This window comes from Nematolebias whitei, chromosome 2, assembly GCF_014905685.2.
Source record: "Nematolebias whitei isolate Nwh7 chromosome 2, NemWhi1, whole genome shotgun sequence".
NCBI lineage: Eukaryota > Metazoa > Chordata > Actinopteri > Cyprinodontiformes > Rivulidae > Nematolebias > Nematolebias whitei.
In genome coordinates, this window is record NC_056499.1 from 29987930 (window position 1) to 30003383 (window position 15454).

Genomic DNA, 15454 nt, shown 5'->3' on the forward strand with positions numbered 1-15454 from the left:
GACAATTTTGTGTAGTAGTAGTTGAGAGTCATTCTCAAGACAAACAAAAGAGTACTAACACATCTCGCTTGATTTTACAATATTGCATATTGCGCATAATACGTTGCCTGGCCAAAAAAATCGTCTTCGAGGAAGAAATGTGGCCAGAAAATAATCCTGAATGATCGTGATCAGCGATCACTTAAAAGTTTGGTGAAATCAAATCAAAGCAAAACAACAGTAGCACTCAGGGCTATGTTTAATAGTGAAAGTAAGAGCATTTCCACACGCACAATGTGAAGGGAACTCAAGGGATTGGGACTGAACAGCTGTGCAGCCTTAAGAAAACCACTAATCAGTGAGGCTAACTGGAAAAAAGGCTTCAATTTGCTAGGGAGTATAAAGATTGGACTCTGGAGCAATGGAAGAAGGTGTAGTGAACTCGGCCTCCGACCAAAACCTGCCTCTGAGAACCTTCATGGGACAGGAACTGTTATTTCATTGATTTGAATCCAGAAATACAAATTAACTCATCCAGAGACTGTCTACTTGTATCCTGAAGTAATCAATTGAAAGAACACTCTTCATTTTATATTATCATTACTATTTTACAATATCTTGATAAATCAAGTGTGTTTAGTTCATACCATTTCTAAATGTTGAAGTGAACCACTCATTTTAAATCAACTGTGAAACAGTATTGATGATTTTTAAATCCTCATTTAAATTAGAAATCAAGTTAAATGTCTATTTACAAAGTAATTAGGCATTTTGATCTTCTGTCTGAATGAGAAGTAGTGAAGTCGGTCGAAAGTCAGAAAGAAGTTATTAGAACGAAGTGTCGTGTTTTTAAACCTAGCAGACAGTAAATAAGAAGCAACTGGCACCTGCTTGCTCTCACTTCTTCAAAACATTTCTTCTGTCTGTACTGGACGTTCCTAAACATTCATGCACTTTCTTGACTTGTAATAACCCTCTGACGTTACTAGAACCACCCCCTGTTGGTTGTTTCAACCAATCAGGAAGTCCTGAAGTGACCGGAAGTGAGAACTCTTTAAAAGTCCACACTTCCTGGAGTCTTTGGGTTTTTCAAGTCTTCAAGTCTTCTGTCGAGTTGGGACTATGGAGTCTTCCACATCTGAGTGGAACCTCTGACGGACTCACAGCTCGCTGTGAACTCACCCGGGCATAATGCCCTACAACCTCGAAGGAAGCTGGTTCTGTTTAACAGAGTAAACCACACGACTTCTGACGATGCCCAGCCACTGCCCGGAGATGCTGTAAAAGGATCGTACTAATGGAGTCCTGTTCCTGAGCGGAGGTATCCCCGTCTAAGGTAACAAAGTCTCTGCACGTCCTGAAGTGTACCGGAGGGTTGAGCTGGTGTTGAAAGAAGCGTGCTAATTCTGGTAAACAAAACACCTCCCATTCAAGTGTCTTTAAACTCTTCATTTCCCATCTTTAAACTCTTCTATTTTGCCAGTAGTCTAGATGCCTTCTTCAAATGTCCTGTTGTCTTATTAAGTAAAATGTGCCAAGTTTTATTAATCAGAACCAGATCAGCTAATCAAGTGTACAATGTTTTGATGTTAAATTTTGATTCTGTTCAATAAATGACTACATTTATTCTGATGGGTCAAAGGAAATTAACGTCTCATGTCACTGATTTAAACAATCATCACAGTTATCTCGTCACATGGCGGTAATTTAACTCGAAAAAGAGAGAACCCGTTATATTTGAATAATTGTAGTGGAGGTGCAGCTAAGCTGGCCCTTGTCACACTACAAAGGTCATGTGGTCTGATGAGTCCAGATTTACCCTGTTCCAGAGTGATGGGTACATCAGGGTAAGAAGAGAATCAGGTGAAGTGATGCACCCATCATGCCTAGTGTCTAGTCATCAATGCAAGATCATGGTGAAAACTTAATGCAACACTGGATCTTGTGACATTGCAGAAGTTTATCGAAACAATGCCACAGTGAATGCATGCTGTAATCAAAGCTAAAGGCGGTCCAACAAAATATTAGTGTGTGAGCTTTTGTTTTTTGGTGGCAACTTTTTTTGGCCAGGCAGTGTATTTACAAAGTTTGACAGGAGTGGCAACAAGTCTGTTTTCTGAGCAGAGTTAGTTTGAAACTCTGACATTAAAAGTGGATTGAATTATGCTTTTCTTAAAAAAAGCGAAGCTTGAACTTGTTTAATTAATCACGTCTGCATTTAACCCATCTATTTTACAAGCAGGCATATGTTTGAAGATGAAATAAATTGAATCTTAAGTTTGTTTTTATTTATTTTGTTTTATATGTTTGTTACTAATCCATGCTGTTCACTAAACACGTCAAAGTGCCTATAAGCTACAGTCTGTACAGTGCCTGTACATAGCCAGTGTAGAATAAGAAAGGCTAATGCTACTCTGCAAACAATCTTCTCAGTAAACAGGACTCAGTGTTGTATATTGATATTTTAAATGTGATATAAAATAAGATTTACATTAATGTATGTATGCTAAATAGTATAAATCTAAATAGTAGAGAACTGATGGGAAAAAGTTATTCAACTACTGAAGATTTTGAACTAAAACAATTATGAATCTGTAAAGCATACATTAAAAATTAATATTTTACAGAAACAAACACGGGAGCAATCAGGAGCCAGACTGTCTTCAAACTTAGTGTTTTCTTGTTTAAGCCTCACTCTGATGCTCCAGCCGGTAGCGCTTAGAAGAGCAGGTGGCCTTAACAGACAGTGAACTGAGCCTTTCTCAAGACAAACCCGCTTTGTTCATCTCCCTACAATCTTCCTCCACCCTTTATCCTACCAGCAATCCTTTCTCTTTCAACTCATTCCATCCTTTCTGGCTCAGCCTTATCGCTCCATCGCTTCCTGCCAACTTTTCTCTTCTTTCCTCTATCTGCAAGTCCCCAAATAAACAGCAGCAGACAGAACCAAATGTATTAGATGTACAAAGTGGATATTTTCCACCGTTTTTTAAATACATAGATTGATTTGTTCTTCTTGTAGCACAAACAACAAAAACAACCACAACCATGAGTGCAGCTGAACAGACCTAACAAGTCGCACATTTAAAGACTACACCCATGTCACAGTGTGTTTATGCAGCATAAGTTGAGCTCCTAAAGAACAGAACATTTAAAAATGGGATGACATGTAAACCGCCCCCCTTTGATACAACAATGGCTGTAGAAAAACAACCACACTAGTTGAGTCAGTTAGCATTGGTTAGCCCACCACTAAAAAACAAACATTTTTCCCATCACTGAAATAAATAGTCTGGTAAATTGTGATAATTGTTGCACCTTTTATACTGACTCATTTAAAGTATTTTAATTGTCATTTAGTAAAGCAATGGTAAATAAAAGTTTAGCTTTAAATCCCTGTTTATACGAATGATTGACATTAAATGATAGTAAAACTTGCCAGCTTTAATGTTGACACAATGTGGAACAGAACGTTATTCTGGTGTATCTATACTGCCTGTTTATCTCTAAACATCAACACAGAGATCAAACCACCAAACTGCCTTTAACAGGTTTTGGTGGCTGCAGAGCAGTGGTAGGGCAGCTGTGTCGGGACGGGAAAGTCACATGTTCGATTCCCCATTTCATTGTAGTAGAAAATCACTCTGAAAATTGCGATATTAGGTTTTGATTGCAATGACAAAACAGTTCATGGAAAAACAGTAGAAATAGGGTTGGAGCACACTGTCGTGTTGATAACGTGAATGATTATGTGAATGATTATAAACCATTCACACCAACGAGATCCATTTTTCTTCTGTGCATTTGTCAGCACGCAACTCAATTCATAATTTTTGTTCTATTACAACAATTCATATATCAATTCATGCCATGAGTTTTGGTATTTGTTCAATGTTAAATTTTGAAATATTTAACTTTTTCTGCCATGTTTTATTTCTATTGAAAATGAATGGAGCTCCCTTGACGTCATTTTGCCGCTCGTCTCAGCTGTTGCTCTGGTTCAGCATCTTTCAGCTTCTTTGTGCTAATTTCAGCTTTTTATGATCCATCTATCCATTATCTTTACTCGCTTCTTCCTTTTCGGGTCACGGGGGTCACTGGTGCCTATGTCCAGCTATCACTGTGCGAGGGGCAGGGACACCCTGGACAGGTCTCCAGTCCATCACAGAGACACATAGAGACAAACGAGACAACCATTCACTCTCACTCACACCTAGGGACAATTTAGAGTTACCAATCAGTCTAACATGCATGTTTTTGATCTATGGGAGGAAACCGGAGTACCTGGAGAAAACCCACACACGCACGGACAGAACATGCAAACTCCACCCAGAAAGTCCAAAAGCCGGGATTTGATCCAGCAACCTTCTTGCTGAGAGGCAACAGCTGTACCAACTGATCCATCGTGCTGCCCTTTTTAAGATTATTTTAGTTTTTCTGCTAAATTCAGCTTTTTTCTGCTTTCTCTGCTACTTTCTGGCCTTTTTTTTCTGCTATTTTTATTGCTACTTTCAACCTTTTGTGCTTCTTTCTAATATTTTGAACTTTTTATACTTGTTTCAGCCTTGTTTATTCTTTTCAATTTAAGCTTTTTTAAATATTTTTTCAGCTTTTTTTATTAGCTAATTTCAGATTTTTTTTTCTGCTCATTTCAGTTAGTTTTTTTTAGCTAATTTTTGTTGTTGTTTGTTTTGGTAATCTTTTCAGCCTCTGCCTCATTCAGCTTAATCTGCTACATTTCTGCTATACTCAGCTTTTTCTACACATTCCTGTTGTTTTTCTTCTGCTTTCCACTTTAATTTTCCCATTTACAGCAAATGTCAGCTGTTCAAATCCAACTCACATTAACAGTTTGGCAATAAGACCTTTTCAGCCTGGTTACAACTTCTTCAGCAACTTTCAGAAAAAAATCACTCAACAATAAACACTCACTGCATTTTTGCAGGAAATGCAATTTCTCTAGTTTTATTTGTCTCCCTTACTGGACAGTTTACAATTCCTCCATCTATTCATTTACTACACCTACTTGTTCCTGTGGGGGTCATGGAGAACTGGTGCCAGTTTCTAGCAGCCATTAAGCAAAAGGCAGGAACAGTTTACCCTGTTAGCAAAATTCAATGTTCACAACATGCAAACAAATAGATTATCTTCCCATAGTACAGAACATTCTGTATTTGTACTAGAACTAGAGAACAATATGATGTTTACACAAGTAATCAAACGAAACAAACAACTGATAACTGTCAAAGTGATTCAGCCAAAGTGAAATCTTTGCACACCTTAAGGTATTGAGTAACGTACAGTTTTCGACTTTCTGGAGTTTATACATAGAGAAATTGTGACTGTTTAAGTTAAAGCCCTACCAAAAATAAGAAACCTATATAGAAGCTCTTTATTTCTAAAATACACTTCCTACCAGCGTCTTATTTTATTTGAACAGAGCGACAGAAAAACAAAAAAATTAAATGTTCTTATTTTATATTGACATATTGATCCACCTTTGTTACGTGTTCCGCAAACTGGAATGCTTATAATTCCCATAATTTGTCACAACGCTGAACACTGTAAACTAAACTCAATGTCAAATAAAAAGCAGACACACAAGTAACAATTCATTTAAGACATTTTGTCAAAAAGTAACAGGAGGATGGATTTGATTTATTTTAAATTTAAAGGCATGGCAGAGTTCCACCTTAATCTTTTGGCACATTACACTGAGTTAGACCGAACGGAAGGGGTCTCACGTTGTCTTGAGAGTGTTGTGTGAAAAAGGTTACAAAGAACTCAATAAATCAAACCCTTACCAGCAGTGAAGTCCTTGTTGAGGTCAATGAATGCATTAGAGTGAGGAATGCGCATTTTGGCAGTTGAATTCAGCGCTTTCTGCCATACTGGAGTCCTGAAGGGGTAAAAACAAACAAAGCAATAACTACATTTAGTACTGAATTTCAAAACTGAGGTATAGTACCGTATTTTTCTGATTATAAGGCGCATTAAGTGAAACTAAACTGTCCGATAAGTCAAACTTTATTCAACTCATTCACAATAACTCTCAACATTGTTTAGTTTTAACACATAAAATCGGTCCAAGGTCAGTAAGTGCAACCAGACTGAATACATAAGGCGCATTGGATTATGAGGCTCACTGCCAATTTTTAACAAAATTAAAGGATTTTAAGTGCGTCTTATATTCTGAAAAATACGGTAAGACTTTAGGTTTGAAAATAATTACTTTACCTGTTCTTAAGATAGCAAATTTCAGTTGAAGTGAGACTGACGGCACCAAAAATGTCCGGGATCATGTCTCCATTAAAACTGAAGGAAATAAAATAAATAAATGTACGTTAGTAAAACACCAATGACCCATGTGCTTGTTGATCATTGTTTGGACTAGGTTTGTGCAAAAACAAATACAATCTCAAAGCCCTAATTAGAAATATGTAAAGATTGTAAAACATATTTGGGATGACCAGTTTTACAAGAAAAATATCTAAATCTTACTTAACACAAAAAACATATAGACTTACTCCATAACCAGAGGCTCGTCTATTAGGGTCTTATTCAGGAGGAGCGAAACACCAGTGTCTGCACAGAAAGAAAAAAAAAAAGGTCAAAAACCCCTGAGGAGCAATTATCTACAGCAGGGATGTCCAGTCCTGGTACTATGGGCCATTATCCTGTTTTACTTGTTTCTCTGCTCCAACACACCTGATTCAATGGTTAAATAACCTCTTCATGTTCTGCAGAAGACTGCTAATCATATATTAATTCATATCAGGTGTGTTGAAGCAAAAAATACTTAAAAAAAGACAGGACAGTGTCTCTTCAGGACCAGGATTGGTGTTGGGATTGGACACCCCGATCTACAGAATCACAGTGTGCTGACTTCAAGGGCCTGTACTTATAAACTCACCTGTAAGATAACTGAGGCAGACTTTCTATGTAAAAAAAAAAAAAAACTGATTACTGTATTTGCTGATGAGTTTTTATTGAATTTTTGTAGATTTTTGAAATAAACAATAAATCATTGTCAGTATTTAAAATTATTTTTTTTAAAGGGTCTTAACATCTCAGATCAAAATCCAGTGATCTGGCACCACCATTAGAGGAAAAAGTATAATTTATCAAACTTTTAATTAAAACATATATATATATTTCAAGAATTCAAGGTCCTTTATTGTCATTCACATCGCATGTGGCACATGAGGTGGAACAAAATTCTGTATTCAAGGTCCCAGTTACATCCAACAATAGCAAAAATATAAAGTGTAAAAAGAAACAGTAAATAAGGATCTAAGATATAAATTACGATATACGCTAAACGAACGCCCAATGGTACGCTAAAAGATCTAAGATATACGCTAAACACTAATAGCGCAAAACAATACATCGAACAACAGCAGCACGATTCTCATAGGTTCAGTTTGGCTATAATTTACACTCCTAATACAAGCACTAACATAAACTAAACTAACATAAATTAGGATTTATTGAAAGCATGCAACAAAAATATAGAAAAAAAGGCGCCAAAAGTGAAAATAAATAAATCTACAACAGCATGGTCCTGTTGGCAGAGTGGTTCTGATGTCAGTGAGGTTATCTTAGCAGCATGACACAGTTCGCAGTGAAGTTCAGTTAGTAGTGTGGTCTTGTTAGCAGAGTTAGCAGGTCCCTTCAGCAGCATGATGATAATAAACTGCAGCAGCTGCCTCCCAAAATGCCCTCCAGAACTGGGTCCTAGTAATTTAAATTGCCTTGTTCCAAAAGTCATATTTGTTTGATTTATTTTGTATATAGTTAGTAGTTTTTTAGAATAGTTTTTGTACTAGGGCTTTTAAAGGTTTTACCTGTCTAAAAGCCTACACAGAGACAAGTACAAAATAGTTACATTATATGACAAGAATCAATTGTAACAGTCCCATTATAACATTAAAAAGAAAACCTTTACGCAATACACTATTTTTTATGCATTCGACATAGCATGTTAATCAATTTACTTTCTTGAGACTTGCTACAAGAAATTGTAGATCTACATTATTAGTGTTTAGCGTATACCTTAGATCTTTTAGGGTACCGTTTGGCGTTCATTTAGAGTATACCTTAGTGTCTATCTTAAATCCTTATTTACACTTTTTTTTATTTTATATTTTTGCTATTGTTGGATGTAACTGGGACCCTGAGTACTGTACATAATTTTGTACCACCTCATGTACCACATGTGATGCGAATGACAATAAGCTTGAACTTGAACTGGTTTATGTAAATTTCGGCCAATACGTAGATGTCAATGACCTTAACATAAAGCTTTAATTCTTGCAGTGGGTCTGTAATTGTTATTTTTTATCAACTACAAAATATACAACTGTCTACACAATGTGGAACCATTCCCTAAAGTTTAATAATATGTTAATAAAGTAATGTCTCTGGTCTTTAAGATGCAAGCTAAAGAAGGAAGATACAAGTATTACTAATATATCCACAGATGTGTCTGTTGTATTAGAGTGTATAGTGTAAATTGCTTCGGTATGCCAATGTGAGCATAAATGGACAACTTCCCTAGAAGGATTACCACAGATTTATATTTTGAATTTTAACACATAAATATGAGATTACTAAATGAAAAAAAAAAAAAAAAAAACTAGAACGTACCAATGAGCACTGAATTATTCTGCTACAGTGTTATCTAGAAATGCACACTTGTGTAAGAGCAATAACACCTAACAATAGTAACCTGGGATTGGTCAGACCTTGTTTTTCTTCAAAACAAAACATTTGATGTACAAAGCAGAGAAGAAACCCAAACAGGACTCCAGTCAGCCATCAGGTGAAAATGGGGAACCCAGACCCAGACCAGTGGTCATTCCGTATGTTGAGGGAGTATCAGAGAAACTGAGACGTTTATTTTCTAAATACAACTTCCCAGTGGCTTTTAAACCCCAAAATACATTACAGCAAAGACTAGTTCATCCCAAAGATCCAGTCCCCCGGCACAAACAGAGTAATGTTGTGTATGCTGTTCAGTGTCAGGAGGGCTGTGATCAGTCTTACATCGGGGAAACTAAACAGCCACTGGCCAAAAGGATGGCCCAGCACAGAAGATCAACATCATCAGGCCAGGACTCTGCGGTCTACACTCATCTCCAGGCCAGCGGTTACTCTTTCAGGGATGAAGATGTTCACATCCTTGATAGAGAGGAACGATGGTTTTAGAGAGGAGTGAAGGAAGCCATATTTATGACGAGAACCTGTCCATTGTTAAACAGGAGTTAGGGCCTCCAAGTTCAACTGTCCCCCTCTTACAATGCTGTTATTACATCAGTAAGCCCTCTGTGAATAGCAAGAGGGCATCAGGACACTATCAGTCATTAAGCTAATGGTCCTCCGTTTGCATGTAAACAACCAGTTCTGGATGTCACCAGCAAACTAGGTGCTCCATTATGAGAATGTGTTGCTTCTTATAAGACTGAATTTGTTGCAGTTCCTCAGATGGAAGAAGTCTTTTGGATAAAAGACTAAATGTTTCACCAAAGAAGAATTCATCCAGAGGACCTGACTCAACCTTGTTAGATTTGATGTGCAAGTCTTGACACAACAGACATTTTGCTGCTAAAAGAAATGCATGCTTAGAACTGTTTAAAATGGATATGCAGCTCAACCAAAAACAAACAAATTCTAGTGGACAACACTTAAAATACACATAAATATATTGTACAATACATATCAATATAAATACATTTATTGTACAAAAAAAAGGCGAGCAACATTCTATTAAGAGTTATTTATCCCCAGCCTCTGTTCACACTTTATCATACCTAATGTCTGGTTGTCCCCCCAAAAGATGATTACTGTTGTTTGATGGGACTTTATTGTAGCTGTCAGAAGGACATCCATCTGAGAGTCTCCATCGTAATCTCCAGGAACTACACTGGTAATGACTGCTTCCCTATAAATACAAGAAAAAAAAGTGTTATGTATACTGTATATCAGAGTCAGAGTTTCTTTATTGTCATTCGCACCTCATGTGGTACATGTGGTGGAGCGAAATTATGTACACAGGGTCCCAGTTACATCCAACAATAAAATATATAAGAAAAACAGTAATAAGATCTAAGATATGAACTAAGAAAAACATCAACTAAATATACACTAAGCACTCATAACATAAAACATTGAACATCAGCACAAACATGAACATGTATGTATGTATATACATACATACATACATGCACACGCATACGTATGTTCATATATACATACGTTTTTATGTGAACAGTCAATTACAAAATACAAAATATTCTGTATTACATCAAGATTTTATCTCCAGTAAAGTTAACCATGGGTAAAGTAAAATGTATTCATAGACAACAACAAAAAAGTGACCGAATACATATAACATGCTTTTAGGTACTTACTCTGGCAAATTGTCCTTTGAGATTTTAACTTTAGGCTTAAAGTAAGGAGAGGTGGAATCAGCCAAGAATATCACCAACTCAGATTCTGAAAAAAAGAACAAGGAATCTACGTCTTTAAAGTGAACGTATTATCCTTTGCAACATACTTGTTTTGAACAGCAGATTGAATTTTGTTAATGTTCAGTAGGTTCCTGAGTGAGAGTATACATGCTGAATGAAACCAAAGTACGAGCTGGTTAAATTCTCCAAAAGATCAGAAGTGACTGTGCCTGAGTGCTTAGAGCAGTTGTCTTCCAGTCAGAGTTGGTGATCTTCACCATTAAGTACTGGTAGTCACATGTTGAAGTGTCCTGGACAAAACACTGAATACCTTGTTGTCTCCGATGTGTGTCCCATCAGTGTATGAATATGATCTAAAGCACTGATTAGTCTCTATAAAATATTTATATTAGCTTTGTAGAGATGTGGTAGAGCACTTTATGAATGTGTGGATAGGTAAATGAGGGAACAGATTGTTATAAAGTGCTTTGAGTATCTTGGTTGGATAGAAAGGCGTTATGTAGGACCACAATGAAGTTAGTTTTAGGTTGGACATTCGAGCTCTGTGGATTCAGCAGTGTCTTCCTCCCCTTTGACCTGATGCAGGCAGTCTGATTTCGGAGAGATACCCTCTGCCTGCTTCCTCCTCCAAGCCACAGTGGTTAACTTCACGACTGTCAATAAATTGCCAAACCGAACACTCCTGAGAAACAAAAATTAATAGCGTTCATGTCATGTGACCCAATGACACAAATTTAAGTTAATTATTCTATTAGACTGAACAGACACGCGCATCTGATTATAATCTTCATCTTCTATCGCTTATCTGTAGTCGGGTTGCAAAGGCAAAGGTCCAGGAGAGAAACCCAGACATCCCTCTCCCCAGTGACACTTTCTAGCTCCTCCTGGGGGACCCCACAGTGTTCCAAGGCCAGAGAAGATAAGCAATCCCTCCTGCGTTTTCTGGGTCTTCCCCAGGACCTCATACCAGTGGGATGTCTAGGAAACCTCTAAAGGGAGGTGTTTGTTAGGCATATTACCATAATCAGATGCCTGAACCACAGCAACTGACTCCTTTCGATGCGGAGGAGCAGCAGCACTACTCTGAGCTCTCCCCAGATGACGGAGCTCTTCACTCTATCTTTAAGGTTGAGCCAGGCCACCCCGAGAAAGCCCATTTTGGCCACTTGTACCTGGGATCTTGTTATTTTGGTCATGATGCAAACCTCATGACCATAGGTGAGGTTGGAACAAAGACAGACTAGTAAATCGAGAGCTTTGCCTTTCAACTCAGCTTTCTTCTTCACTACAAACCAAAGCAGAGCCATCATTAACGAGAGAGAGGCCCCGATCCGTCGATCCATCTCCCGCTACATCCTACTATCAAACAAGACGCCCAGAGCAGAACCACATCATCTGAATAAAGCAGAGAGAAGACCCTGCGGTTCTCAGACCAGACATCCACCTCTCCCTGACTGTGTCTCAAGATCCTGTCCATGAACACCACAAACTGGACTGGACTGGTTCAAGGAAAATAGCCTGAAGCCTTCTCCAGGTCTACAAAATGCATGTAGACTGGAGAAGCCAACTCCACGACTCCTTTAGAAACCCTGCAAGGGTGAAGATCTGGTCCACTAGCAGGACACAAGCCACACTGTTCCTCCTGAATTCGATTTTGTTGGTTGGTTGGAGCCTCCCTTCCTGGAGTAAACTTTCCCTGGGAGGGCAACAAGTGTGAACCCAAGATAGTTGTAACACTCTCTCATGTCCCCCCTTTTTTATATGGGAAACCATCACCCTGGTCTGTCACTCCACAGACTTGTCCCAGTCCACCATGTGACATTGAAAAGACGTGTCAACAATGGCAGTCCCACATCATCCAGAGCCTTCAGCATCCTGATGCAAATTTCGTCCATCCCTGGCGGGAGGAACAGGACAAATGCTGAATCTGCAGAGCTCGAAAATACAATATACAGCACGTGTTTAATTAAATCATTACAGGAGTGCATTTCACACAGAAAAACATCGTTACATTCCGCATGCTGCACATCTGAATAGCTGTGTTACGACGAAACTTCGTCATATTTCGAGTTTTAACTCTGTTTCTGTGTTGATATTAGTGAGGAATAGCAATTTCAAGTTTTTCAAAAGATTTAGCTAAGCAAAAACTATTAACGGGATTACCCTAATTTCAAAGTAAACATCGCATGTTAACTCAGTTGTATATAAAATAAACTGACTGTAGGATGTAACGTTACGTGGGTTAGAACAGTAAACAAACATAAGCACAGCAAACATACGCTCTCTGATGATGAAGATGTCTGTCTGTTTATCCGAGTTAAAATCACCAAACGCCGCCACCGTCCCATATTTTACGCTCCCGAAAAGCTCAGGAGTGACATCCTGTAGAGCAAATGTGTTATACTGCCCAAAAATAAGTAACAGAAACGCTAAATGGTTTGTTTGAAATAGCCACATCCTCGTACAGGTGCAATCCCTCACAACAACATCAATCGACCGTAATACGGCACGCTGCTTTACAGCTCGGAGATCCAGCTCCTTTTTCTAAATAAAAAAAAAATACCATATCAAGTTTGGTTATTAGAGGTAAACATATACGAAGTTGGCTTTAATATATTGCAAATAGATTAAGTTAATGTGCTGAAATATTCACAAACCATGTGACTACGATGTTTTATTATTTACGACAGTGTCGTGCACATGATTAGCCAAACGGTTGACAGCTGCGTAAAGCTACTGGTTGTTAGCAAAGAACAGAACGGAACTAATAAAAATGATTTTCAGCATAAATCATCATGCCGTCAAAGTTATGAATTAATAACAAAATTAAGAGGATAAAACTCATTTTATCGTTTAAATTTGATTTAAATCGTAATAAATGTTTCATTGTAATTTTTATGCAGCATTATTCATGTTCACTTCGATTGTATGTTGGAACAATTTAGTTTTATTTTGAAGGTCGCACACAAGTGAAACCCTTTAACCTTTTCCTGTAATTGACGCTAAGTAAACATGGCGAGCCTCGCAGATGTCGGCAGGAAGCTCCTGGAATTTAAAGCCAGATCAAATAGATCAGGTCTGAGTCATTTCTTTGCATGATATCATACAGCGTGACACGCCCGGAAGTTTCTTGTGCCAGAGCTTGTGTCTGTATAGCTTTTTTCACCCTAAATGCGGCTTGATCTGTGTGTTCAACTTGTCCACTGCAGTGATGGTTCGAGCATTAAAGGTCAAGGGTGCACTTGCGCTGTAACTCAGCCGCTATTTTAGGAGCTTCACACTAGGTCTCTGCACACACACTTAAATGTTTTGTTTTTTAATGTGTTTATTGTCCAGAAACCCTCTGGCCCTGTGAAACCTGCTGGTAAAGAACACAGAGTGCTTTTGTTAGCACTTTACAGTGTACACAAGAGGAAAAAACACAGTTTGTCCCAGGAATACTGTTAAAAGACAGTTATTTACAAAAGAGTCACTATACTTAAATATGTATTTTAAAAAAAAGTTAACTGTTGTAGTTCATGTGTATCATATAACCTTTGGCCTAATTCTGTTCAAATAATATCTTCCCCTAGTTTTTAAATTAGACAGGTTAAATAGAACCAACTTAACATAAAATCACTATAAGTAGTGTTATAATCCATTTTTGAACGTCTTTTAACAATGGCATTACTGTTTTAGAGTAGGTTGACTGTCTCTACTAATTGTTACAATGAAAATAGTTGTCAAAGTGTTTAAAAATGCACTGATTTTTTTGCATGCTGTTAATGCTCATCAGTAATTCAGTGAATGTAATTCAGTGACGATTCATGCATGTCTGAAATCTTAACTCTGTGTTACTAACTCCTTCCTGTGAATTGCTGTAGATTTGTGAATTAGCTGAGAGAGAAAAGAGGGAGAGAGACAGAGACGATTGGCCTTAATTTCACCTTTTGAGAATGGCTGTTTCAGTGCCTGCGGTAACCCGGCCCCATCGGGAAGTCCTCAGAATCGGTAAGTAGCGGCAGCAGACCTGGGTCAGATGGGTTCTACCAGTCCAGAAAGTTTCTTTATCCTCTTCAGGTTCTCCATGTTTGGTTCGTTTGAGCGTAAATTGGGGTTTTATTTTCCTTGTCATCCCACAAACAATTGTTCCTAATGATGAAGCAAACTTGCGTACTGATTTAGTTTAAAGCATATTAAATAAACTACACTTCTGTTTGCATGAGCTTTAGTGGCTCCTACTTTTAAATAGTCACCCTTTAAATGTTTTTCCAGCTTAAGATGGACTCCATCTGTGCCAAACTGAATGTATTGAATTAAAGGTACACACACATGTAAAGGTGCATCTCACAGGGAAAAGAGCAACACATGGAGTCATGGATCAATTCTTTGTCAGTGTTTTTCAACAGGGTCAGAAAGTGATGAATTGGATGTACCTAATGTGCAACCCCCAACTTGAACAAGTCAGGACGTTGTGTAAAATGTAAATTTAAAAAACGATTGTGGTTATTTTGCAAATCTTATAAACCTGGGATTTATTTACAATGGAGCATAATGAACATATCAAATGGTTAAACTAAGACATTGTACAGCTTTAGGGACATTTTTTTAATTTTTAATTTGATTGCAGCAACACATGAAATAAGTGGGACAGGATCATGATTATCACAGTGAAGCTTTCCCTCTTCTAACAACAGTCTGTAAACCTCTAGGAACTGAAGAGATCAGCTGCTGGAGTTTTTGCATGGTGACCTTATCCTGTTCTTGTCTAATGTTGGATTCTAGCTGTTTAACAGTCCTGGGCCTTTCTTGCAGGATTGCTTTTTTGTTTCATTATGCACCAAATGTTTACTAAGAAGTCTGGATTGAAGGCAGGCCAGTTCAGCACCCGGACTCATACTACAAAGTGTTGTAATGGATGCAGTTTGTGATTGTCTTGCTGAAATATGCAAGGCCTTCCCTGAAAATCATGGTCTAGATATATTGCTTTAAAACTTTATATATATATATATATATATATTGCA

At 37.8% G+C, this 15454-nt stretch overlaps 2 protein-coding genes across 2 annotated transcripts in view; one reads left to right on the top strand and one right to left on the bottom strand.

Annotated features, from left to right (window-relative positions):
• itfg1 (integrin alpha FG-GAP repeat containing 1) overlaps positions 1-12945 on the bottom strand; it is a 224802-nt gene extending 211857 nt beyond the window's left edge. The window contains exons 1-6 of the mRNA XM_037691250.1: positions 12731-12945; positions 10392-10476; positions 9792-9922; positions 6507-6564; positions 6217-6294; positions 5784-5878 (exon numbers count right to left, since the gene is read on the bottom strand). Of these exons, the coding sequence (XP_037547178.1) occupies positions 5784-5878; positions 6217-6294; positions 6507-6564; positions 9792-9922; positions 10392-10476; positions 12731-12908 (625 nt within the window). The 5' untranslated portion in view covers positions 12909-12945. The remainder of the gene's footprint in view (positions 1-5783; positions 5879-6216; positions 6295-6506; positions 6565-9791; positions 9923-10391; positions 10477-12730) is intronic.
• A 507-nt stretch (positions 12946-13452) lies between these two features.
• Positions 13453-15454, top strand: part of phkb (phosphorylase kinase, beta) — a gene marked incomplete in the record, with an annotated part of 145326 nt that continues 143324 nt past the window's right edge. Inside the window, 2 exon segments of the mRNA XM_037694140.1 lie at positions 13453-13527; positions 14315-14441. Coding sequence (XP_037550068.1) covers positions 14387-14441 — 55 coding nt within the window.